This window comes from Hippocampus zosterae, chromosome 10 (genome assembly GCF_025434085.1).
Source record: "Hippocampus zosterae strain Florida chromosome 10, ASM2543408v3, whole genome shotgun sequence".
In the NCBI taxonomy this organism is placed as follows: domain Eukaryota; kingdom Metazoa; phylum Chordata; class Actinopteri; order Syngnathiformes; family Syngnathidae; genus Hippocampus; species Hippocampus zosterae.
Genome location: NC_067460.1, coordinates 16,609,679 through 16,636,265, shown reverse-complemented (window position 1 = coordinate 16,636,265; position 26,587 = coordinate 16,609,679). Strand labels below are relative to the sequence as shown.

Here is a 26,587-nt window from a genome sequence, read left to right as displayed (position 1 = left end):
TCACCTCGGCCTCGCAGTGCAGAGGTGCAGGGTTAGATTCCGGCTCCGGCCTTCCCGTGTGAGGTGGCATGTTTTCTCCGGTTACTGCGCTTTCCTCCCACATTACTCCAGAAAACATGCTGCCAGGCATACAAGTGTTAATGGAACACTATTTTGTCCCTAAGTGTGACTGCGAGCGCGAATGGTTGTTCGTCGGTGTTCAGTTCAGAGTGTCGCCCGCCTATTGCCCGTATTTTGAAACAACCGCTGAGGAAAACGTCACTTCCGGGTGTGAGTAAAGCGCTTTTCTCCGTGCATAAAATTGAATGGTGTTACGGTTTTGATCATTTGTTTCTTGTCTGTTTTGCTTGTCGTCTGTACATCAATACGTCATATGGGGGATTTTGAGGCGCGAGCGACATCCATTTTGGAACAAATGGCGAACAAGGCTGTGATCGAAATGAGCAAAGTTGTGGTTGACTGCGACACGACCCAAGCAATGTCGCCGGGCGAGGACGACCGCACTCCACTTTTAACCATAGATAAAGTACAATCAATTTCTCATTTCATTTATGTACCGGGTTTGTTGTTATGGACGTGTGTTTGCTGACATCCCGCCCCTCCTTCCTGGGTGATCATGGAAATAGAATAGCTTGCTCGCTAGCCATTGTAGCATCTGCTTTAAACTCACGGATAGATTCATAACAACGAATTTAATATTTTGTTTAATTGTCACTCCCGCGTGCTATGAAACATGTTCGCTCGCCGTTTTGTGTCCGGACAAGCATGAATTAATCTAGTTGTTTGTACGTCTTCAAATACTTCAGCTATCGATCAATTGTAGAAAACATCTAACCGGGTAACATCACAATCGACAAAGCTGCTTATTCAGATATTCTATTGCTATATATTAAATTTAATCTTGTGTAGAATACTCGAAAGGCGTTTTAATTTTTTTCACAAATATGCAAGGCTTCCAAAGGACTGTTTAGGAAAAAATCCTCAATCCTTTTACTTTTTGTGTTCCTATGAATTGATCTATTGGTAAAATAGAGTATCTAAAATGTACATGGTGTGTTGCATTAAAATTGTCTTTAAAGGGTACTTAAAAAGTTAAACATTTTATCAAAAGTTCCTATCATGCCAATTAAAGTGGTATTTAAGAGGCCTGAAAAAGCAGAAACTTTGATCAAAGAGGTCCTAAACCGTCTTATATTTGAACAAAGGGGTCTTTAAAAGGTCCTAGAATGGATGGCACAAAAAACGTCTACAAAGGTCCTAAAAAGTCTTAAATAGGTTAGTGGTCTTCTAAGTTTCACAAGGAAATGATATAGAACAAAGAAAGACAAAAAAGTGGTATGAAGTAATGATAGGGGAAATACACATGCAATATAATGAATGTCTTTCCTTTTAAGTGGATGCCTTCTTTTAATCCTCCATGTATTTTATACACGTATCCCATGTGAAAACCATTATATTAATAAATATATTGTATTGTCACCCATCAGGCGGTCCATCATGCAAACACCTTCATGACGTCACTGGCTCAAGAGGCGGCCAACAACATCTGTCAGCTTTTCCACGAATGTTCATCTCTGCTGCACTTGCAAGTACGTCACACAACCCAACGCAGTTGTATTCAAGGTGCTTTCACAATGCAGAAACTTGCCTACATGGAATAAAAGGAGTGTGAATTACACTGCATTTCACTGGATAGTTTCTCCTTCCCTCTCATCTTCTGATTCCCCTACAGATGCCATTTTGTGTATTAAGGATGACGAACCTGAAAAATGTGAACGACCTTGAATAATATTATGGCCTGTGTAAAGGTAATGCAAGGCGAGGCGCAGTTGGAGGACCTGAAGAAGAGGCTGGAAGTGGCAGAAAAAGCACTAGGTATGGTGCTGACGAACGCCCACATCGTGGAAGAGAAAGAGAAGGTGGAAGTGGATGGAAAAGTTGCAGAAGTAAACACACACAGTTCAGGTGACCGCCAATTCTTCATCATCGTCAATATCATATCCGTTTTCGTCAGCCGCGTCAACTTTGTGATTTATCATCCATGGTGTTCTTTCAGTAAACTGTAATACACAGTGCAAATGCAAAAAATGGCGCTGCGAGAGTGGCTGCCTTTCCAGCAGCTCCTATTTTTTTGTTCTACTTCTTCCTTTCATAACTTTGCTGCTGTGAATCTGGAATTTCTCCATTGCGAGACTAATAAAGGTTTTCTTAATCTTCTTAATCTTAAATGTTGCTGTACGGTATGGCTCCAAAAACATTAACGGGCTTGTTTGTGACATTGACATGATTTGTGTTTGCAGCTCTGTCTGGGAACGTCAAGAATTCAACCATCATTAACCTAATTTACAAGGTACTTTGAACCATCTCAATAATGTTGACATTGCCTTGTTATGTTTTCTGCACTCGATTACTGTCCCAACCTCACAGAGCAGTTTCAACTTAACAGCAATCTTAATATTTGCGCCTTTAAAAAGTTATTTGGAATTTCGCTCTGTAAAATGCATACACCTACCAAGGTACAAATGATTCTTCCATAAAGTCTTACATGTGATAAAATATCTTGAATTTTTCCATCACTGGTCTCAAAGGGTCCTATAAATTGTTACATTTAATCTAATAAATCAATCAATCTTTATCTGTATCAATGTTCTTAAAAAATTCCTAACATTTAATCAACGTGATCAAAAGCCTTGTTTTTTGGAGTGACGAAAATACGGTAGTCCTATCAAGAATAGAATTTGACCAAGTCCTTAAAAGTATTTAAAGTAATAGAATCCACAACGTGTTGAATTATATCAGCTGTCACAAAAAAAAGCTCCTAAAAAGTCTCATAAAATTTGATCCGAAAGATTGGAAAGTCTTGCACTTGATCAGAGTGATCAAGTGTCCCTTGTGTGCTGGAAGGTTCCATAAAAGCACTGACAAGGTTACATTAAAAAAATTAATTTGATCAAAATGACCTTAAAGGGTTCCCAAAGTTATTAAATTTGAACAAAATGCCAGAACGTCACCCAACAGAGTGCAGTCATGTAGCTGACAGTGTGGATCAAAAGCAAACAATATTATTGTTATTATGCGTGTTAAACAGGACAACGTAAATCCAGCATTGACGCAGGGCAATTTCGCTGAGCAGACGTCGTGTGGGTCCGCCCAGCATGGAGGCAACTCGGACCCCAAGGATCATGATGATCCACACCATCAGGTCAGGATAATAGTATCACAGCAATCATGACATTTATTGTACTCTTATTTGTATTTAACGAATAATATCTAAGCTATTAGTACACTTTCCCCAGCTGCTGTGCTGCAGGAAATCATCCAATGTAACTTACCGGTGGTTGGTCTGAGACTTTTATATAGTGGAGTAAGTCGTTCACTTATCGGTCAGATGAAAGAAGAATTTTGAAACACTACTCAGGCGTGATGATTAACATAATCACTTGTGGAATTCATCCAAAAAAGGAATCAAAGAAAAGAAAACATTTTTGTGACGCTTCTTTCATGGGGCAGGAGCAGGAAGACGCCAATGACAGCGGCCACGTGGACAGCACCGAACATGGTCTCCAAGCCAGCAAACAGAGTGGCAGGAACTCGAGCAACCGGCAACCCAGAGCCCGTCAGGCAGCGCGCCAACGTGACAAGAACTTCTCGTGTTCACTCTGCGGCCGCACTTTTGCCCTGCGGCGTAGCCTCAACGTGCACATGCGGGAGCATACGGGTCAGTGCTCACCTTATTGTTTTACACGGAAGTTACTAAGGCCTTATGTTATCAAGCCGGTCTGACAAAGGTCCTAAAAAATTAGGACTTACATCAAAATTGCTGTAAAAAAGTTATCTCCAAATGGGTTGGCTTTTCTGTCTGTTTCAATAATCAAATGGGACACTTGAGCAAAAAACATTGCCCACCCCTTCTATGTAGTGACAAGCGACTCAACAAAACACAGCCTCCGTTTGACATTTTCTTGTTGCCGTTTTTCCAGGCGAGCGTGCTCACATGTGCGACGTGTGTGGTAAGGGCTTCACACTCAAGCAGATCCTACTGGACCACCTGCGAACGCACAATGACGAACGACCTTTTAAGTGCACGCAGTGCGATAAGAGCTTCTACCAAGCGCACGGCCTCAAGTTGCACCAGCGCTTGCATGTCGTCCGCCGCGAGCGCATCAACCGCTGCCAGTTTTGCAAGAAGACCTTCAGCGTCCTCGGCAATCTGCGGCGCCACCTGCGCATCCACACGGGCGAGAAGCCCTTCAGCTGCGACACATGTGGGAAGAGCTTCAACCAGGCCGATACACTCAAGAGTCATCAAAGGATCCACACGGGGGAGCGGCCATTTGGCTGCACAAGCTGTGGGAAGACCTTCATCCAGAAGAGCACACTGGAGACGCACACCGATGCCTCCGCGCTGGTATGCGTGGTTTGCGGCGCCACGCCGGACTGCGTGGAGATGATGCGCGGCCACTTGCAAACGCACGCCGACGCCTTGCCAAGCATCTGCATGCTGTGCAACCAGAGGCTGATCACAGCGGCGGAGTTGCGCTCGCACCAGCAGCACCACCATGTGGCGGGTGGTGTGCATTGCTGCACAATATGCGGGAAGACATTCAAGTCAGCAAGCTACATGAAGATCCACTTCAAGGTACACATCGGAATCAAGCCCTTCTCCTGCGACATCTGTCTTCGCACCTTCTCGCAAAAAAGCAGCCTCAAGACACACAAGGTACCTTTAAGTTTGTAAAAAACACTCTCAAAAAGTGCAGATTTGACAAAATTGCTGAAAAGGTTTTAAATTTGAGACTTTCTGTAAAGGTCTTGATAAAGTCTTAGGTTTGTGTATGTGGACATGTGCGGTAACGATCGCGGAGGTTGGTTGCTCCTAAAGTAGACCGTGGTGTTAAAGGTTGGGCACCCCTGATTTACAGGCACGACATGATACTTCACCAAAGGTGAATTCTTCCTGGGTAAAATTGAGCTTTTTTCTTGTGCTTTCTAGGCATTGCACACGGGCGAAAAGCCGTTCGCCTGCAACACATGTGACAAGCGCTTCAGCAACATGGGCAACTTGACCCGCCACCAACGTGTCCACACGGGCGAAAAGCCATATATCTGCGATGTGTGCGGTCGCAGATTCAACCAGAGCAACAGCCTGAAGGCCCACCAGCAGGTCCATACCGGCCACAAGAAGTTCATATGCGACCGTTGTGGCAAGAGCTTCGGCTACAGGAGGAACCTCAAGCACCACAAGTGCCTCTACTACTGAGTGCTTGAACTGAACTTAATGGTTGAATGCTGGCTTGCATTGAAGGAATGCACGCTTTGGTTGTTTTTTTTTAACGGTAAAATAGTGAAATACCTCACCGCCTTTGCGATGCTCACTGGTACGATTGGGAAAAGTCCTTAGTTGGGATCAAAAACTTTATGGCAAAGGTCATCAACCTGGGGTCCCACGACCAAGGTATATATTAGTTTTAGTTTATTTAGTTTTGACATTTGTTTTTTAAGTTCAGTTTTAATTTATTTTGAGAGCAAGTTTTGAGTGTTTTTTTCACGACTACTTTGTTTTAGTTTTGTTTTTCTTAGTTTCAGTATTAAAGTACTGTATTTTAAATATATGGATTATGCTATTTGTCCAATGCTAGATTAAAAAAAAAATCACAAAGAATTGAATGATAAAATCGGCTACAATTCTCAAACAACTCTTCTGATCTACTGCAATACCGAAATAAATACATTTAAAATGAACCTTGAACGCTCATGTGTGGTATTGATTGACAGAGATGAAAATGATGTACATTTTCACAATAAATATACTTTTAAAACATAAGATGTAGTTTCAGCTAGATTTTTTAAGCCTCTTTATTTTTATTTTTTTTATTTCTTTACCAAAAATGTTTTTTTTTTATTTGTCAATTTTAGACTTTGTTCTTACATTAACGAAACTAACCTTGCTCTGGGCCATGTGAGTCATAGCTTGCAGGTCTCCCAAAAAATCTGGAAGAAATATTCTAACTTGAATAAATGCAAAAAGGAATGTTACTAAAATAATATGTCTTGCATTTTAGTGGATGAAGGCAATTTTAGTGGATGAAGGCATCTCCGTTCCAGAACAAAAGGTGTAAAATTCTGAAAATAAAATGGTATCGTGTAATTTGAAGCCCAAATACTTTTGTCTGCTGATAAAGGTTCACCAACGTCTCAACTTACTCCGGAAGCTACGACATGCAGAACTGGGGAGCTTCTAGAGATGTGTGTTGGGTGGGTGAGATGATTTACTTGTCGGTGTATTGTGTGGTCTGACCATGTGAAAAGTGATTTTTATCTTGAATGTCAGTTCCGTTAAAAAAAAAGTTATTTAATTACATTTTTTAATTTTTTTCATGCCCTTTGTTTCATTGTAACATTAAAACAAATATTTTCGTGCCTTTGTCCGAGCTTCCCACATGACTCCCATATCCTGTTGGATGTATTGATAATTCCACATCCACTATTTATTTATTTATTTGCCCTCTAATTGCTTTATCCACCTCTGACCGGACAATTCTGCTGCTTCATGGAAATATGGATGTTCTTTCCAGCATCGATCTCCACTGTCAGAGCAGCGAGCTTTCTGCTGTCCACTTTGTGAGCTGCTCTGACAGATGACTGTGTTGCTTTTGAGTGCTGCTGTTTATTTGACTTTCATTTACTTCTTATGTTATGTTTACTTGACTTGTATTTAGTTTTTAGATTGAGGAGTTATAATCAAGAGGCAACGAGTGAAGGATGAGGCCTTGGGTTCGGTCCATAAGATCCAGATCAGTCCAGGTAAAACACTTTGTAAGATCTGATTAGATTCTCGATACTATTCATACAAATGAGCATTTAAATAGATTGATGCGTTGAATGGTTCAAATATTTTGAGTAAATAGCAATTCCTTTAGAATTTGGCTAGTCTAGATAAAATTTCCAAGCTGTTACGTGTGATAGTTAAACATAGGGGTCGTCAGTAATCTTTTTTTTTAAGTGGGCACACCAACACAGTAGTATAACCATAACTCCAGTAAACATTTTTTTTAAAAACACTTGTTAGTCATTCATTTAAATTAACCAAATGAAAAATGGTGTATGCATAATTCCAAATGAATGTCTCAAACGGGGGGGGGGGGGGGGCGCTTAAATGGATGGCTTTTCAGGTGCCATTAAAAAAAGCAGTGTAGTGTTAGGGTTTCAAGTCCAGGTGTGCAAGTTTGTGCGTGTCAACTTGGTAGTGCAAGTTTGTGCGTGTTGGTAGAGAGCCAAAAAGTGGTGATAAATTCCTTTATTCCCTTGTCCTTTTTCTCCCTTGCACTTGAGTTTCCTCCTGCCTTCCCTTCCTCTTTTCTTTCCTTCCTTTCACACTTCCTACATTTCATACATCATCCTTCTTTATGTTTTTAACACTATCCTTTTCCTGAGCCACTGTGATTGGTCATTACCTGAGCACTTTGTTGCTGTGATGTCATTTTCTGTCAACAGCAAGTGGCAAAATGGTTGCCCCGAGGCTAGGTGGATTTTGCTGCACAAACGCAATATTAATCAGAATGCCTTGTTTAGATGAGTGGACATATGATACATGAGATATGATTTGATATCATATATGATATGAGGAAAAAAATTACCTGGCTACCCCTTATTTGAAAAGTGCATACTGTATTTTGGCGTACCATGTATTGTTTCTCAACTGTTATAGAATCCGTATTCACAAAGACAAACAAGCACTCAGTCTGTGATAGAGAAGTGTAAACCTTCGATTACGACGTGACATTGAACGCAGCGCCATCGTGGGAAGACTGATTGTCGCTAATTACGAGGTGTCACTGAACGCGGCCATTGTCGGAGCAGGGAGGAGAAGAGGGAGAGTCAGCCTGTCTTCCCCTTTTACCGTCATCACACTGGACGTCCACCGGTCTCATTCTAGAGTCTTAAACTCGCGTTCCGATACCGAACTACTCTTTCAAGATTTCAAAAGACGCCGTGGAGGCGATATTAGCCTTTTGCTTTGTCGTCGCATGACCACCGGACACCGGCTACTTTCCATTGGCCGCATCCAGAAGCGGAGCGGTGGGTGTATTCTCGAGGCTTTCTTCGTGACAAGGCCCCCTGGTACATCAGTAGAAATGTGGACTCTGAGTGTGTTATCGTGACAATTCCAAATCTAAATTGACGCTTTTGTAAAGCGTGGGACATAACTGCTTGCCCGTTAGCCAGCTAGCTTCTTAGCCCGCTGCGGTTTCGCTCTAGTTTCTCGTTGGGTGTTACTGAGGACATTTGCTTCTTAACCTCCGGGATCATCCTGTTAGTGACGCCGTTTGTCCACCGGAATGCGGCGGTGGAGCTGAAGGGCCGAGAGGCAGTGAGTCCTCATTAAGTGGGGGTTGAAAGTCGGGCCCCCGTGTACAGTTTTTCTTGGGTTTTTTTTCCGATGATGCTGAATTGGTGGAGCTGCGTGGAGCTCACTGGACTCTTTGCTGTGCTGCCTTCAAGGACCTTCACCATGAAGATTGTATGAAAGGCCACCTTTCCTTCCACCCCCCAAATACGCTGCGTCTGCTGCTATTGACAGTTAGAGGGTGACTTGTCTGCCTCTGTGTGTACACTACACACAACAGTCTGCTCATTACTCTAACTCTTCTGACCGGAATCGCACTCAGGGACGAGCATGTCTTTATTACGCGCCGCACTGCCCGGAAACGAGAGGAACCCGGATCACGTAAGTGCACGTAAACAACAACACTCACACACGCACAGTCGATGGGACGTTTAGAAGTGATGAGTCCCACCATGTCCATTTTGAGCTATGACGCCACCACCACCATCCATGCCCTAAAGCCAATCGATATTTAATCCAGTTGATGCAAGACCACCTTGAACAAACCCACTCAGTCCCGCTTCACCCTTTAAATGATTGGCCTCTGAAGCACACTCGCATGAAAACATACGACCAGAAAGATGAGTCTATCAGTGTAAAGTGGATATTGGGAAAAGGTGTGTGTGTGCGTTGTGTGTTAGTTGCGTACAAATATAAATTTGAAATTGTAAACGTCAACAAGTGGTATGATTTTTATTACCGGTAGCTTGCCTCGATCCCACAAAATTGATAAAATAGGGGTTGCTTCACACTGACTTTTTCCTATGACATGTTCTGAATAGATTTCTAATTGTGTCTAGTTTATTTTCCATCTACAGAAATTAAAAAGCAAAATATGGCACTGTAGATCTGTAAACATCTGAAGACATATACAATAAGTAACCCCAAGTCATTTTTGCACATTATAAATTGTCAGCACCTACACACATTTTTGTCATTTGTGCACCCAAGACCCCATGATATTGAGTTAAAAGATAAAAATGACTCCAAAGCTTTCAGGTGGTACCCTTTCACACTGATATTTTTTCTGACAAGATCTGCCTACAGACTAATGATATTGAGGTAATTTACCATCTGTTGAAATACAAACACACTTCTGCTCTAGTCCTCTTTGGATGTGAAAATCAAATAGAAAATATACATCTTAGAAACTGTTGCATTTTGTAGCATGGGAGATCCATAAACAAACAAATCCAATGTCTTTCTTAATCTTTCTTTCTTTGAAATTATGCTGCACATCGGAGGTCTGAAGCAGAAAAACCACGACTGCTCTCTGTTACACCAAAAACACTATACTATAGTAACAATAATAAGGAACAATAATTTAAATATGAAATAACAGTACTAACACGCCAAAGGTTAGCACAATTTATTGGTAAAAACTAAACTTTCTCATTCCTAGTGCTGTACTTTGACATCAGGGTCTTGCTAAAATAACACTGAAATAATACACAACAAAAACATGTTTTTGGATTATGTGCATCATCTTTATCTTTCAGCTCTTTCTGTGGCAGTGTGACAGTGTCACACGCAGGCCTGGCATACAAAATATTTCATTGTGACTCGTTTTAAGAATGGCTTGTAGTATTTCCTAATTTGACTTACCCATCTTGACAGATAGCTTTGCTAAAAAAGAGGTTTAAAAAGAAGCTTCTTGTGAACAGGGCCAAAGTCACAAGCCGTGGTAGCAACTTCACAATGGCAACAGCAGTAGGGCATAAATTCCACACCCTATTTCTTCCCAGCCATGTTCACGTTCCTTGTGTATCCACAAGCTCATTTACAGTAATTCTGCTGAATGGCAATAATTATTCCAGGGTTAAGGTGTGACCATTAAACCTTTTTCAGTTGTACAGGCAATCTTTTATGCTTCCCTAGTCGGAGCTACAATAGTATGACCTTGCCATATGATGACAAGTTTATCTGTAAAGTTGTCCCTGCAGGACTGAAATATTTTACTTAAGGCGAGTTGTGAGATTTGATCAGCATGTGTAAAGGCACCCCCCCCCCCCCCGAAGTGGGCGTGGCTCAATGCCTGTGTGCACATGCATGGCTTTGTTGTTTTTCCCCTAGAATGTCCACTCTGTGTATGTATTGTATATAGTGTGTGAGTGTGTGTGTGTGTTTGTGGGGGTGTGTTCCCAGTCTTGCTTGGCAATATATTGCGCCGTCAAATCTATCATGGGTAGTCTCGGAAAGAAGACTCATGAAACCATGGTTGAAAAGACAGAGGAAGTATGCCAATTTGGCTCAAAGCACCCTTTTTATGATTTGATGATACTTGGTAGGGTCTTCTGAAATAATTAGAAATTTCAGCCCCTGAAGCCAGTTTCACTTAACGATATGAAATTGGTTAGGCGTGGGACTCATGAGTCGCCCCAGAAAAAAATATCATGAAGCCATGCCTGGATGAACAAAGGAAGTCTGCCCTTTTTTTACCAGGGCATTATTAGTTGGTCCTTCAAAGATGAACTCATCCTTGAGATTTTGTCTGGTAGCCTCCAAACAAGGGTGGCGCACCTCCCAACCAGCTGCCTCAATTTCCCTTTTGTGCTTCCTGGACTCACAAAGTTAAGTCACAGACTTGCTGTCACAACTTGTTTGCCAGCACGAGCACCACACCTCAGGCCCTCCATCATGTGCTCCACTGAGGCCCAGTCAGCCATGCATGACGCCTACAAAATTTGATATGAGGTGACCTCTATTTTTCAGGTTTTGTTTTTCACCCAGACTGCGTGGTAAGGTCAGAAAAATGGCACAGTCACAGCAAAGTCTCCGTCTTAAAGCTTGCGCTCTGGGAGGTTGATTGAGGTGCCGTCTGTTTACTCTTAGCATCTCTTACCAAGATGGCCACCCCCAAGTCGCTACACTACACAATGCCGCAATGAGCGTTTGTGAGTGCTGATGAAGCTTCATTAAACTATATGATAAAGGTCTATCCTTGGAAGCACACTTGCTTGCCATTGTGACACTTTGTGACATCATGTTTGAAGTCCAGACTTTCCTCCAGGTATCTGTAGCATTTTTCATATTCTGTTTCTCTTTGTAAAACACTCCGATGGCATTTGTGTATTTAGATCATTAGAGCCCTCAAAGAATACTTCAATAAAGAAACACCTTATTTGGCAACAGTAGCCGTCATAAGTCACACAGCTCCATAATGTAAAATTTGGCAAAGGAAGAGCATGTTTCCTCAGTTGGATTTACCTCTGCCCATACTGGTTGGCAACAAATAGTAAGATAAGTGATTGTTTGCAAGTCCCAGGTCGGAGTTATAGTGTTTGCCTTTTGGATTTCATTAGAGGGGGGTTGATACTGAGGCAAAGAAAGCTGGTGTGGAATGATTGGCAACAATGAGGAAATGCCAGTATGTTGAATTAGTATTTCTTTTCTAGATAATATGCTTCGGTTTAAGTTACTGATGGTGTAGTGGTAGATTTGCCTGACTTGTGTGCGGGAAGCGTGAGGTCGGTTCCCACTCAGTGGCGGTGTGATTGTGGGTGTGAATGGTTGTCTCTCTAAATGTGCCCTGCGACCGACTGGCGACCAGTTAAGATGGTAGTCCGCATTTTGCCCAGAGTCAGCTGGCACAGGCTCCAGCAACCCCACGACCCTCTTCAGGATAAGCGGTGTTGAAAATGGAATGGAGAGATGGATGCTTCAGTTTTGAATCTGTGAAGAGAGAGTTGACGTGCCTTGTCAAAAAGATCCCGATTTATCTCATCTGTCCAGAAGGCAATCTCACATAAGCTTTGTGGTTTGTCAATATGCATTGACAAATTCTTGTGTTCTATGTTCAGCGTAGTACACACCATGAACCAAACAGCACATTGACTACATGCCACTTTTTAAATATCGTAGGCAGACTGATGATTCCAAACTTTTTCTGTGCAACCTGCAATGATAAACAACTGTAAGACAGAGAATGCACGCGTGATAGTTTTGAGCTGTGTTGTCAAGCTTAAAGCGGTCACGTGTGTTTTCACCTGGATGTACTCCAAATAAGCATGTCAAGCCTTCAGGGATCTTGCGTCTGCTTCAAGTGAAATGCCCTGTAGTGAAAAATGCAATGACAATGCAATGCTGACGTAGTTGTCTTGCAGACCCGCACAGTGGACGGAAATATTTGTCATATGTTCACTTTCTGTAGGAAAGTTAAAAGATGCCTGTCAAGTATATTAGAAAGGGACAGGAAAAGGATATATATGGTCTGTTGTTTCTTCGAGACTACACAACCCTGTCAAGAGTTCTGTAATACAGTACTGTATTTGCAGGGCTAGCCAGAAGCAAATGTACGATTGCCCCATTCTATTTTGACATCTCCAGTGAATCCCCATTTGTCACGCGGAATAGCACAAAAAAATTGACCCGTCCGCCCCTACAAACTTTAAACTAGTGCTGAAAAATTGTGATTTATTGTTTCATATGTGACTAGTTTTCTTTTTCATAAGTTACACTGGCACTAAAATAAAGACAAATGAACCACGAATAAATGTGAAAGACGGTTTAATTACCGGTACTTCAATTGCAGTTGCTAACTTACAAAACACTTTGACTTTTGTCGTCTTTTAAGCGTTCAATAAACAGCTGAAAAATGCATTGGCGACTGCATTGACAGCTTTCCATGATGTAGCGGGTATTTCTGCATGGATAATTTTATACACTCATTAATAAAAAGAGCCTTTGTTTTAGAAAAATGCGAAACAATATTTCAACATTAAAAGTGAGGACAACTGGCAATTTTCCACAAATTTTAGCATGAATCGCAAAATGGACACACATGATGGTGGGCCACAGAAAATGATGTGGAGAGACGAATCTTGCCGCTACACTTTGAATTTTGCAAAGATGTTATCATGTCTTTGTTATTTGCTGTCATCGCTCAGACGCAACGTGATGCAAATGAACTTCTTGTTGTTCTTTCCAATGCTGTAAGGATATCACTGGCATTAGTGACGAGACAAAAATGTTGGGACAGTTGACAAATGAAGAAAATGTGACGTTGCGCAACACTAAAACCTTTGGGGTTTGGCTCTGAATTGTCTGGCAACAGTTGACTTTTGTTGCTGTCGCCGCAAGCATGCAACACAATAGTGTGATGACAATCAATCAAACTCATTAACAAAATGGACGTGACTTGTTAAATAACACCTGTGTCAAGCGGTGACTCACCCGTGTCTATTTTCGTCATGCCGGGAGACACTCGCTGTTTGTGTGAGAGTGCATGCGAAAGGCAATGTGTGTATATGTGTATGTGAGAGAGAGAGAGATTTTGTGTGTGTGTGTGTGTGAGAGAGAGTATTTGTGTACGGATGAACAACAAGGGAGGAAAAGGAAACTGGTGTTACCGCGGCAGGGGTGGGAGGTAAACTCAAGGTTACGCCACTTTGCTTCAGCTGGGCCACAACGTCACATTTCCTGGAGTCCATGCATTTCCTATTGCAACACACACATACACACGCACACATTATGACCGCAGCGTATTTCGTTGTGCCATCATCATTTGGTTTTCTTAGAGTATGTCAGATATTATCGGTGGAACACGATGTAAGAAGTAGCAAATTAACTTTTTTAGTCGCTGGGAATAATACCTAGTACCACCTCCATCTCACTCTCGCTCCTTTCTTCTTGTAGACTTGTACAGGTGAGGCAAGGCTAGCTCAGTAAAACATTTGCGGCTTGAAAGCACAGTCTTTACTCCACTTGGCGCATAAAGCTTTGGGCGGGTTCGCTCATTCCAATTTGCAGTATCTCTCAAAAGTCCTTCAGGTTGGATGGGGAACATTTGGTGCGCAACCATTTTCAAATTTCCCCATTAATGGCCAATCAGTATATGTTGTGTATGTGATTTTTTTCATTTGTTTATTTTAATTGTTATTAATTTGCAAAATGATCAACGTTTTTTTTCCTTCTTCATGTTGTCATTATGGAGTGTTGAACTTTGTGGTGAAAAAATAATGTAATCCATTTAGCAGTACGGCTAAAATTAGGGGAGAAAGTGAAGCGGTCTGAATTCTTTCCAGATCCACTGTGAGCCAGCGTTTGTTGTTGCAATTCCACTTGTGAACATCACCGGATTTTGAATCAAACGTGTTCTCAGCGGATTTCCTCCTTGATATCTAACATACAGCAAATCAACAGAACTTGTGATCCAGTTGCCGATCACCACACTGAGCATGTGGACAATATTCACAGCACTTTACAGTTCTTTTTCTTCATTTTTTTTTAAATTTTGGATAAATGAGCAAAAATGTGAAATAATATATCTTATATGTTCCATTGCTATAATGGGGTATTGTGGTGTAAAATTTTAACTGGCGAAAATTTCATCAATTTTAGAGTAAAGCTGCAATGCATCAAATGCGGGGAAAAATGGAATCACGGTGAATACTTTGTAGACGCTGTTGGATAATTTGCTGATGTTTGCTGCACAGTGATGCCGACTGTTCATCTGTTGTCTCCTCAGCACACCTCGCTGTCCACCAGCCGCACGGACAAGGGTTCAGGCTGGTCCAGCCGCTCGCTGGGTGCCCGATGCCGCAACTCCATCGCCCTGTGCTCAGATGAACAGCCGCACATCGGAAACTACAGGCTGCTCAAGACCATTGGCAAGGGCAACTTTGCCAAGGTTAAACTGGCGCGACACATCCTGACGGGTAGAGAGGTACGTTTTTTTTGAAGACTTGAACTTCAAGGCTGGATTTACACAGCAGGTCCATGTAACTAATTCCATAGTAACGTCTGTAACACCTTTAACGTAGCATAAATCATATTTAATGTCTGTATAACTGTCATGGGCCTGATTGTGATGTGTGCCTTGCAACATGGACGTAAAAAACTTACTGCAAATTTAACTTGTCTAAAGAAGGTCAGAAAGGAAACATCCTGTCATGTGAGTGTTGCCCTGCCGTACACATACACACATGACAACGGGAGACAAGTTGGTTTGACAAAGGCACTGTTGATCCTGGTTGGTTTGTGGTATTTCTTTGTAGCTCGTTTGTTCTGTACAAAGTGTAGACTGTCTTCACGGAACTTACTGTTTTTTATGGTCATTGACTTCTGTTCCTTTTGTTTGTTGCTTAGGTTGCAATAAAAATCATTGATAAAACACAACTCAACCCTTCAAGCCTACAGAAGGTGAGTGAATTGTATTTTATATTTAATTAATCTTATGGGTGATGTAAAATTCATTTCCAAATATTTTTGTTTGATCTTTAATGTGTGTGCACCGATCATGTTATCTCCCTGTACACATCAACATCAAACATGAGACTTTTGGGGCTTTTCTGTCTTGTTTCTAAACCTTGGTTATAGTTTCTCACACTTGACACAAATTGCACTTTGTACAGAAAATAAACGTAGCCTTTGTTTGATTATCGGCTGACTTAATGATTACTGTCCCAACAACAAAGCGAAAAATCCATTCGCCATGGCCCATGCACGCACACACACACACACACACACACACACACACACATGCGTACATGCGTGCGTGTGCGCTGATACACTCGCAACACACACAGCTGGCCTATTGATGAGTTGTTTACTGGTTAGCTAACAAGTGTTGATAAACCCAAGTATCGATGGATGGCGTCTGGCCCTCCCTGTGCAATACTGGCTCGCACCAAGCCGAAATAGCTGTCAAGCTCGACTGTAGCGCAAATGATCTGCTCGTTTTTGTTTGTTTTTTCTTTTTTTTAAATATAAGCGAAGGGAAAAAAGCCACCTCACCTTTATTCACAAAGTGACATGCCAACCATCCGTCAGGTATGCATGTGACAGCCTTTTCGCTTCACTATTTGACAACAATGACACGAGATTTCCAGAAACAATTTCAGCAGATTGTTGTCAAGTAAAGGTACCTAGGTACCACGTGAAACAACAAATGTGAGTATTTTAGTTCTTTATATTTTGGGATCCCTGTTTCAGGTGGTATCTGGTACCACAGTCTAGGGCTGAGTGATTTTGAAAAACAATCAGATTGCTATTTTTCCCACTCAGTCAGGGTTTTAGAAAATAGCGGCGGTTCGGCAGTCTAAACCGTATGCGCCGAGTGGTTTAGTGGCCCACAAAAGTCAACGATCCTAAGCGTCCACAACGTCAATAGTGAAATCAAATTGCATTGTTTGAGCCATTGGCTCATCTGGCGAAAGGTTTGCACGTTTCCTTTCTTGATTAGCGCAACCGTTTTCTTTGGCTTTCAGAACGCTGTCGTATCCATGACCATCCCTTTTTAAATTTATTTATTTTTTATATTAGATTGATTGTCAAGACGTCGTCATTTATCGAGCATCTCGCGTTGCATCCACAATTGCAGTTGCAACTTTTTCAGGAGATTGTTGTCATGTTGTCATGCCCTTGTGTGGCCCAGTAGTGACACTGATAAAGTGTTTGGAGACTGTGTTTGAACCGTCGAGCCATGCTGGGAAGCTTCTTTTCTTCTTTTTAGTCCCCTGTGCTGGCCCCCTAAACTGAGAGCTGAATTCCAGACAGGGGAACAAAAGGGCAGCAGGCTGGGGTGCGGATTTGTGAGGCCTGGGCACGGGACAGGAGAAAGACAAGATAGAGAGAAGACACACTACGCGGACTTGGTAGTCTCACCACCTTTTGTCTGCATATGTAATGCAATCATATGCATTTATATTGTATCATATTATTGGCCCAGTGTGTTTTGTTGTGGTTATATATGGAGAATATGTAGACAAGAGGACAGCCATGTTGAGAACAGCTTTTCCCACAAGTAAGATCAACACAACACTGGCAACTTGGCCAAGATCTCACTGCCAATACAATGTACTTCAGGTGAAACAAATGTGGCTTCAATGAAGACCATAGTTCCTGTGCTCAAAACGCATGACAGAAGACCCTGCTATGTGGGGTGGTGTTACTTTCAAGAAGTCAAGGAACCTTGGGACTAGGGTTTGCAACTCTGAAAATACTGCATGTGATTAGTAATATTCTAGTTCCAGGAACACGAAGATGATTTAAAAGTTCCTGGAACTTTAGGTGACAATGTGGTGAAACTGAACTGTAGCTATGGTATAAAATGTATATTTATATATGTATATATAAATTTTATTTCACCCCCCCCCCACACTTATTATAGGAGAGCTTACCGCCAGTAGCACTTATACCACCATATGAGAATCACTCCTCTAGATTGTCCATACAGGCGTGAATCTGAGCGTGATTGGTGGTATGTATATTATTATTATATTTGCAACAAACACTTCTCTCGCCAAAAGTCAATATTGTTTGATTGAAGGCTGTCAATTGTTCATGCTTGTTTGTCTACCAGCCATGCCCTCTGCTGCCTACCAGTCCAGGGCGTATTTCGCCTCTCCCTTAACGTCACCTTATGAGGAGAAGCGCTATTGAAAATGGGTGGATAAAATCAATGACACAGCTTACCGGTCTGTGCGCGTGTAATCAAATTAAGTAAGTAGAGCATCTGAGTGCTTTAAGAAGAATTAAGAGGATGAGCCTGTCACTTCCACTTTAAATTTTCCACATCTCGTCAATCATGAGCAGAGATGAATGAGGTTTACATTTCTCTCGAACATTTCCATTCCGCCTTGCTCTTTGAAACCCTGTCTGGATCTTTTTCACTTACTGCCCAGCTGTCATGACAACGGACATGCCGCGTCATGGTTGCTGTGACAATGTCGGCTTTAATCCCCCGGAGGGCCACACACCGCTGCTGTGATTTACTCATGAAATGTCATAACGTTTCAAACAGTTATTATGGTCCTCGGTTTACGAGAGGAGTTCCACCCCTATGGAGACGAACCCATGAAAAGGCCACGCAGCTTCGATGCATGCCAATAAGTGATTATTTTGGTCATGGTAATCGGGACTTTTTTTTGTAACACCCTATCTGGATTCTGGATTCTATTTACAGTATATTCATAACCACCTCACAACCTCATGCTAGTTCATTTTGGTGACATCATTTAGGGAGTGCTGCATGCACTACTTGACGTCTGCAGACTCTGGACCTGTTCGACCAGGCCAAATGTCTCATCTCATTTATGCAAATAGGGAAAAGTGCAACGTTGCAGTGAGGAAATAAGGAAGTGAAGCTTCTTGGTCTTCATTTACTCTCACAGACTGCGGCCGCATTAATTGTATGTTTCCTTTTTTTTTTTCCCCCATGTCGCCGTTTTGCTTTCACGCCATTGTTATTGGGCATTTGACCTCGGAATTTTGCTTCCCCATTTTTTGTATTAGAACCCATATAGAGGTGGAATTAAGGGCTGTTTCGACAGGTGGCTATTGTTGAAAATAACATTTGAACAAATGTCACACATTCAGCCCTCTAATCTCGCCTACCAAACAAATGCATTGTCAAAAATCCTGTAACATGTAGTGATTTAGCAGGCTTTTCTTTTCCATCCATAAAATTGGTTAAATAAAATGTAGTTATTCATTTGATTAAATAATTGTTTGAATGATTTCTTGGACATAGAAATTTTAAAAAATGAGTAGAATAAATAATGTAAATGTAATCTGTTTTATTTCAATAAATGTTTGGTTAATTTTTTAAAATTTAAAAATGAAAAATTTGAAAATGAGAATGAATTCAATGAATCAAACAAATATTTTGCATAGATATGACAAATGTTTAATAATGTATTATCATAAATGATTGACTATACTGTACTAACATTAATTATAAATTACATTTCTTTAAGTTGATTTGATTAAAATCAATAGTTTTATGCATACATTATATATGTATTCATTTTCATACATTTATTTATAACTAGTAACATTAAAGAATGAGAATTATTAGATAATCAAATTCAACTATTTTTATGTAATTTGATAAATATTAGAACTTCTTTGTTGTGACCTTATCTACAAATGCTGTCTCTCATTACTTTGTTAAAAAAACAGAAAACATTTAAACACCCAAAAAATGTGACTCTTGCACAAAGGTTTGTCCATCCGTGCGCTATTGTCACACCCGACACTCAACATGTCACGCCTGTTGTGTCGTAAGCAGTCATCTTGCAAAGTATTGCTGTGGGTGAAAGTGCTCACAGTGTTTGGTTTATAAAAAAAAAAAAAAAAAAGGCGCGACGTCAGCATGAAATTGGCTGAAGAAACGAGACTTTGGCAGCAGCCGTGCATTTTACTGTGATTACTGACAATAGAAGATGCTTTTTCCGAGTCACTCGTGTGAGGTCACCGTGTAAATTTAAATCAAGTACAACTGGACTTGCTTAGATGCTGCATGACTAAAGCAAATTAATATACCGGTAGATGGGAAATATACATAGTGCTTCACTTTTTAAACATTTTGTTACAAGAACCAATAAATTGATATTTTCCCCTCAAAAATGTAGAAACGACACACGATGATCATGTTGTAAAACAAGTTTTTCTTTTGTCAAGATTTTTTTCTGATTATTGGAAGAATAAATGGAGAAAGTACCGGGTATTCAAATGTTACAGCCTTCTTGTGAGATTTTATAATTTCTTTTTTTTACCCTTGAAATTCAACATAAAAACATAATTACAATGTGAAATCTGTTAAAACTATAATCACGCCTACAAAAGTATTTCGGTGAATGAATATCAGTCTGGAATAAGGCTATTATGTAATGTGAAAAAAATATGGAAAAATTGAAACCGTTTGAGTACTTTCTGCAAGCACTGTACTCACGTTGCATTTCCATCATCATCGTACACTCCACATATGGTTTCCAGTAACATTCCCCTCTTATATGGCTTTGCTGCACTGCTAATTACCAATCCTACTGAAGGTGTGATGTATGCATTACATCGTCATCATCAGGCAGGTCTTAATATTTTTTTATTTATGGGCAAAATGCATCAGCCTTGTCATATTTGTTTATTAAGCTTGAATCAAGTCTTTTCCTTATCAGCACACCCTGAAAATGACATTCTGGAAGATGTTTTATTATTGAATACCCAGAAGGGTGGGTGGGGCAGTGTGATGGGATGAGACAGTAGTGTTGAGCATCATAATCGGGGGGGATCCAAGGTCGGAGGCCGACTGTTAGGCTGTACTGCTGTCACGCGCCCCTGTGGGTCACCAAAGCTGTATGTGTGAGAATGAGCCAGATTGATGATATATTCTCTCCTTTTTCTAGCTTTTTCGTGAGGTACGCATCATGAAAACCCTCAACCATCCCAACATCGGTGAGTCACACTTAAGTGTGTCTATTGATCTTTTGGTCCGTTTCATTTAGTGTGACCTTTTGCATTTGTGTGCTACAGTCCAGCTTTTTGAGGTCATAGAGACGGAGAAGACTCTATATTTGATCATGGAATACGCCAGTGGAGGTCGGTGACGCTAACGCACGCATACTAATTTATATAACGTGATTTTTTTAACAACATCAAATGAACTGACAGAGCAGCTAGTCTTAGTCTACTCACACAATAAAGTAGTCCACATCACAAACTGGGGATGATTTGTGACTCCGTTTAAAAAAAAAAAAAAATGAGGGAGAGAATTAATGTACCATGTGTCAAAGTAGCTGACTCACCTTAAGTTGTTAGGTCAACACGTTAGACCAGATTGTGGTTGTTCTTTTTCCGCCAGATGGATGAATATTTACATATTACATAAACTCCAGCTGTTGGACTTATTGGAGCTTACAAAGATGAAGTGTGCTTTAGTGTATTCCTGAAGAAAGGACACAAAAGGAGACAGACAAATTGGGATTTTTTTTCCCCCAACCACAAATTGTTGGGGTTTTTTTTGTTGTTGTTTTTTTTTTTACAAGGCATCAAGCTAGGAGTGTGTACTTTTTAGCCCAGAGTCTCAAAAAAGTGACAAGCCATCAAAAAGACCACCCATCAATTTGCTGAGTTGGAGTCTATCCAAGCTTACTTTGGAGGCAATCTTTCATTGTTTGAAGGGGGATGCAGTTAACAGTTAGCTCACAATTCTTCATTTGTTATTTATGACCCCACAGACTCCATTTTACTGCAGCGATTCTATCAGTTTCTCGAATAAGACAAGCTGTCATTACCAAAAAAAAAAAAACAAATAATAATAATAAATTGTCAGAGACCCCACTTCTCCACCCTTGGTTTTGTTTGTAGTTTCCCAGAGCAGAGTTGCTTTGATTCTGCAGTGTGACTTTATTATTGTTGTTTAAAACTGCAGTCAATGTCATTGACACTCAAGCTTGTCATCACTCGCAGGGGAGGTGTTTGACTACCTCGTGGCTCACGGCCGCATGAAGGAGAAAGAGGCCCGCGGCAAGTTCCGACAGGTCGGTTCTAACTTCTCCCTACTTGTATATCTGATGAATAAGAAAAAAAAATACGCATTTGCTGCACTATACACACGAGCACGAGAGCCAGCAAAGATGAGCTGTAGTTCAGCTGTGTGACACGATGACACTACAGACTATTCCACTGGGGTGCACTGCAGAATAAAATAAACGGTGGCATGAAATCATCTATTCAATTGTCCACTGTATATGAAGCATGTTTTCTTGTCTTTAAACAGATTGTATCAGCTGTGCACTATTGCCATCAGAAGAACATTGTTCACAGAGACTTGAAGGTGAGTGCACACCAAAGTATAATAATAATAATTTACAGACACAATTTGTGCAGAAAAAAGTTGTTGGATTTAGTCATATAAATATGTGCCGCGATGACATCATCTTTTGTGCTCCACCATCTAAGGCAGAGAATCTGCTGCTGGATGCCAACTCCAACATCAAAATCGCTGACTTTGGCTTCAGCAACGAGTTCATGGCTGGCAGCAAGCTGGACACCTTCTGCGGCTCACCGCCCTATGCCGCACCTGAACTTTTCCAAGGCAAGAAGTATGATGGCCCGGAGGTCGACATCTGGAGCCTGGGTGTCATCCTCTACACACTGGTCAGCGGCTCGCTGCCCTTTGACGGCCAAAACCTGAAGGTGGGTATCATAATTGTATCATTGTCAAGTATCATTGTCTCTGTGGCTGAAACTCATCTGGATTTGTGTTACATTTAGGAGCTGCGTGAGCGTGTCCTGAGAGGGAAATACCGTGTGCCCTTCTACATGTCCACAGACTGCGAGGGAATCCTGCGCCGCTTCTTGGTCCTCAACCCAACCAAGCGCTGTTCACTGGAGGTGAGTGGCAACATTTGTAGTAGGAATGGGCCATTCGTTCAAGGTTATTTCAGTGTGATTTATTGTTTCTCTAAATGTTTTATTTTAGTGTGTTATGTTATGCACAGCACATCCCTGCTAATATGCATTGCTGACACTAAACACCATGCTCTGCGAACAGAGAGGTGCATTCAGTGTTGCTACTTGAATGAATTGATTGCAATCCTTTATTTAGTGACTTTTCCGACCCCCTTTGTAACAATTTTTGTAAAATGGGTTCAGCGACTACTTCCTGCCAAAAAAAAAGCAATGGTACAATTCACTTCAATGACGTTGTTGTTAGGCCATATAGCGCAGTCATGATAAGATTTAATAATTTTGCTGACATGAATTCACCAGCAAATCATGAAAGACAAATGGTTGAATGTGAGCTACGATGGAGAGGAGCTAAAACCTCACAAAGAGCCCGAGGAGGACTTCAACGACAACGTCCGCATCGGTGAGTAAATACCATGAGAGCGATTAAAGCATTGATTTGAAGCTTGCATGACTTTGACACTTGGTGTTGCAGATGTGATGGTGGGGATGGGTTTCACCAGGGAGGAGATCCGAGATTCCCTGGTCGGTCACAAGTACAACGAGGTGACGGCCACGTACTTGCTGCTGGCACGCAAGAACGAGGCAAGTATGACATGTATGGGATTGTGGTGGTTTCTGTATGATGCACTCCAATTCAATATGATTCCCTGAAATTTCAATGTGTTCCAACTCATTAACATGCAATTCACTCCAATTATCATACAATTTACTCCAAGTACTATACGGCATTCACTGCAATTACGGCATGATTCATGCCAACGACGTGATTCACGTCAGTTGCCGTGAGTTGTAATATTATACAATCTGATTCACTCAATTTATGAGGATGCAATTAAAAATGCAATTACGATGTTGTATGATATGATTCACGGCAACTACGATTCGTTGTGGTACAATTCATTTCAATGACAATGTTGTTAGATATGATTTGATTTGCTGCAATTACTGTACAAATCTCTCCGATGCAATTCACTCCATATTATTCCCACCAATTGCATTCCAGTATGATACATAATAATCCCAATCTCTATTCTTACAATACAATTTACTTCAATTCTGATGTGTTCGAATGCAATTTCAATAGGATAGGATTCTTGCCTTTTATTTTAATAAATTCAACGCGTAGCCAAACTTAGCTCTGCTTCTTCTGGGACGTGCTCTGTCCACACTCCCAACACAACACTGTCGCAAAATGTCATTGCAATCACTCTCTGTTGTCTCAGGCCGAAAGCACCGTGTCCCGCTCAGGCAGCAGTCTGAGCCTGGCTCGCGTCAGGCCCGGCACCATCGTCAACGGTACCAGCAAACACTCTACTTCCTCCGCTGCGGCTGCTTCCTCCTCCTCAGCCTACAAGCCACAACGCAGCGTCTCCACCTATCAGCGCCAGAGACGGCACTCTGACTTCTGTATGACATCTTGACATCACATCTCCGAAGCTTCAAACCGATCCCTAATCTGCTTGCATCTTTTGTCTCGCAGGTGGTCCGGCAGCTCCTGGGTCAGCGCACCCCAAGCGCAGCCCGAGTGGGGTGGGAGAAGTTTCTGGACTTAAGGAGGAAAGGCTCTCAGTCCGCAAGTCCAGCAACAACACCGTGGGTTCCCGGAGCATCCCGACGCCCTCGAGCCCGATGGTCAGCTCTGCTCACAATCCCAACAAAGCCGAGATTCCCGACAGACGGAAGGAGGCCAACTCCACCTTGGTAACATTCAAAAATGTATATCTTTCACTGAGTTACATTGAGTCCATGCATCCATGTGTTGAGATTCGTATCCGGCAGATTAACTTTAGGTAAAATGCCATCTCATTCTTGAATCCTCTCATTCTTGAAATGTGTGGGCTCGTGTAATGGGTATATTCAGTAGTTGGTTACTGATGCTTTTCAAGGTGGAAATATCATCAAAATTTGTGACTTTTAAAGATGGATGAGTAGCACCTTGAGCCAACTCTGTAGCCAGCCGGCTGTTTTGTTCGTCGAGTCAACTCGGCTTTTTATTAGAATGCATTTTAGCAGTGAGTTGTTAATACAAAGGACAAAGACAGTCAAAAGATTTTGCAAAGACCATTTCAGTTAAGCATCTCAAATAACATGCAAGTTTAAGTGCACACAGACCTTCTGGCACTACGAATGGCTCATTAAATCAGATATAGATGCCTTGATTCCTTTGCCGACACTTGGATAACTGGAACAATTCGAAAAAAAATCAAGCTGCAGCCACATTAACCCGAAATGAACTCTTTAATGTATTTAAATGCGCGCGAGTCCTCTTTTGGATTCGAGTCACATGACTTCTCTCGAGTCAGACTCTTGTTGCCAATTTTAGGACTTACTTGGCTAACAATTACGAGAGACTCAACTTACTTAACACTTGCTAGCATCAAATTGGGTGACGTTCGACATCTACTTTGCCTTAACCAGCTGGAACACAGCTCATTCGTTATCTTACAAAATGTTTTTTGGAAGTAATTGTACATATAGTTTATTAATGTGTAAATAAATACTCTCAGTGCTGATGGGAAAGTTAAACTGCGATGTCTTTTAAAATTGCGGTATGCTGTACCTTGAAAACAGCAAACGTGAAATGTATGTTATGACTAATAAGGTTGCAAAGTTATATCGCTTGACTTTCAATTCACTTCAAATTGATTTGTCCTGACACTTCAACCTTGTAGACTCGTTAAGACTCGTTTATAACTTGCTGACTGAAGCCCACCTCTGTTGAATTGGACATATTTTGTTGTTGACATCTTTCCCCCCCTCCTCACTTCCCGCAGAGTAATGTCGCTGCTAGTGGCATGACGCGAAGGAATACGTACGTCTGCAGCACAGACAGACACTCGTTGTTGCAAAATGGCAAAGAAAACAGGTGAGAAGCATTTCCAACTGGAAATAAATAAGGTCTCCTCTTCTTTCTGATTACTCGAATAGCCAATAAATATGATTAAATTGAAAAAAGGCAAATATCATTCCACTAGAAATGTGTCTTGCATGTTTGGCGGCGTCAAAGTTTAGAGCGAGACAAATTGATCTGTGTGTCCATGTTTATGGAGCCAGCACGAGATGTCTTGTTGTGACAGATGGTGTTGGTGCTTCTGAGTGTGTCAGACACAGTCGCCTCTTGCTCTTCGCTCTGTCTGTCTTTCACTCGCGTTGGCTCAACCCAAACTTAGCCTTCACGACAACATTGTACCCCATCATCTTCACTTTGCTGCAGTGAAGTTGGTCTCCTTGCTGGAGCCAGAGCCCGCAACTTTTCAACTAAATACAAGAAACTACCAGTGATACTAGTTGTTACTCTATCGGGAGCTCAAATGTGAGAGGAACGTTACACAACATTAACTTAAGAGTGAACCACTAGCATAATAAGATTAAATGAAACTAAATCAAGTAGGATTACTGGTACTTGTCCTTTGAAGACTCCTGATCGTCACACAACGGGGAGCAAAGAGCAAGAAAATCAAATGAATAAATCTTTGTGATTAAGTATCACGACTAAGTTCCAGCAGCACGCTGGATGTGTAGTTAGAACATATGCCTCACTGTTCGGAATTTCGGAATTTCAAAGTTCTTTGTGGACTTTGGATGCTCTCGCTGTGTAGGCATGGGGATTTCCTCCTACTTTCCCAAAACATGCTTATTATTAATTACATTGAAGACTCAAAATTGTGAGTGTGATGCTTATAATATTTATTGACTCTAGAAAAGCGAAGACTAGTTTATATTTTTAGTGAATCAAGATTGATCAGGTCACAGCGCATAATAAAGTAGGAGGAAGCATTGTGGTGACAAAGTTGCAATTGGCCCAGTGCCCACATCAACACCACCCCCATGCCTACATTTGCCTGCGAGGCTTTGTCAATGTTGATGCCATGCCACGCTGCTTTGATGGGGTAAACACGTGCAGGTCCACACACGCACACACTCTTTGGTGAATTCTTTTAACACTTGAGAAGAGAAGCACTTGTCGAATAGACAGAAAATGTCTGGATGTGAATTTGGTGAAGCAAC

The 26,587-nt window shown here is 41.4% G+C and overlaps 2 protein-coding genes across 12 annotated transcripts in view; both read left to right on the top strand.

Annotated features, from left to right (window-relative positions):
- The first annotated feature begins 238 nt into the window (after positions 1 to 238).
- LOC127608765 (zinc finger protein 567-like) lies at positions 239 to 5,742 on the top strand. Of its 2 annotated transcripts, none has more exons than XM_052078114.1 (8): positions 239 to 526; positions 1,488 to 1,589; positions 1,809 to 1,965; positions 2,301 to 2,350; positions 3,089 to 3,202; positions 3,511 to 3,718; positions 3,981 to 4,720; positions 4,994 to 5,742. In XM_052078114.1, the coding sequence occupies exons 1-8, from the start codon at positions 374 to 376 to the stop codon at positions 5,258 to 5,260; spliced, it is 1,791 nt and encodes a 596-aa protein (XP_051934074.1). In that variant the 5' UTR covers positions 239 to 373; the 3' UTR covers positions 5,261 to 5,742. The 2 variants fall into 2 exon arrangements, with proteins under 2 accessions (XP_051934074.1, XP_051934075.1); XM_052078115.1 differs by having other exon boundaries at positions 244 to 268.
- A 901-nt stretch (positions 5,743 to 6,643) lies between these two features.
- Positions 6,644 to 26,587, top strand: part of mark4b (MAP/microtubule affinity-regulating kinase 4b) — a 28,393-nt gene continuing 8,449 nt past the window's right edge. For 6 of the 10 annotated variants that reach the window (XM_052078094.1, XM_052078097.1, XM_052078100.1 and 3 more), the window contains exons 1-14: positions 7,826 to 8,728; positions 14,853 to 15,050; positions 15,473 to 15,526; positions 20,512 to 20,560; positions 20,639 to 20,704; positions 21,575 to 21,645; positions 21,885 to 21,941; positions 22,067 to 22,303; positions 22,382 to 22,501; positions 22,880 to 22,979; positions 23,052 to 23,161; positions 23,803 to 23,986; positions 24,060 to 24,280; positions 25,354 to 25,445. In XM_052078094.1, coding sequence (XP_051934054.1) covers positions 8,678 to 8,728; positions 14,853 to 15,050; positions 15,473 to 15,526; positions 20,512 to 20,560; positions 20,639 to 20,704; positions 21,575 to 21,645; positions 21,885 to 21,941; positions 22,067 to 22,303; positions 22,382 to 22,501; positions 22,880 to 22,979; positions 23,052 to 23,161; positions 23,803 to 23,986; positions 24,060 to 24,280; positions 25,354 to 25,445 — 1,610 coding nt within the window. In that variant the 5' untranslated portion in view covers positions 7,826 to 8,677. Of the gene's footprint in view, positions 6,805 to 7,825; positions 8,729 to 14,852; positions 15,051 to 15,472; positions 15,527 to 20,511; positions 20,561 to 20,638; positions 20,705 to 21,574; positions 21,646 to 21,884; positions 21,942 to 22,066; positions 22,304 to 22,381; positions 22,502 to 22,879; positions 22,980 to 23,051; positions 23,162 to 23,802; positions 23,987 to 24,059; positions 24,281 to 25,353; positions 25,446 to 26,587 lie in introns of those variants that run through there. The other 4 variants (XM_052078096.1, XM_052078104.1, XM_052078103.1 and 1 more) reach the window with 2 other exon arrangements.

Bases quoted from the DNA above. Each gene is read 5' to 3' on its own strand.
- LOC127608765 (XM_052078114.1), top strand. From the start codon at position 374: ATGGGGGATTTTGAGGCGCGAGCGACATCCATTTTGGAACAAATGGCG. The intron at 1,590-1,808 runs GTACGTCACACA...GCCTGTGTAAAG, and splicing joins CATCTCTGCTGCACTTGCAA to GTAATGCAAGGCGAGGCGCA. The intron at 3,203-3,510 runs GTCAGGATAATA...TTCATGGGGCAG, and splicing joins ATGATGATCCACACCATCAG to GAGCAGGAAGACGCCAATGA.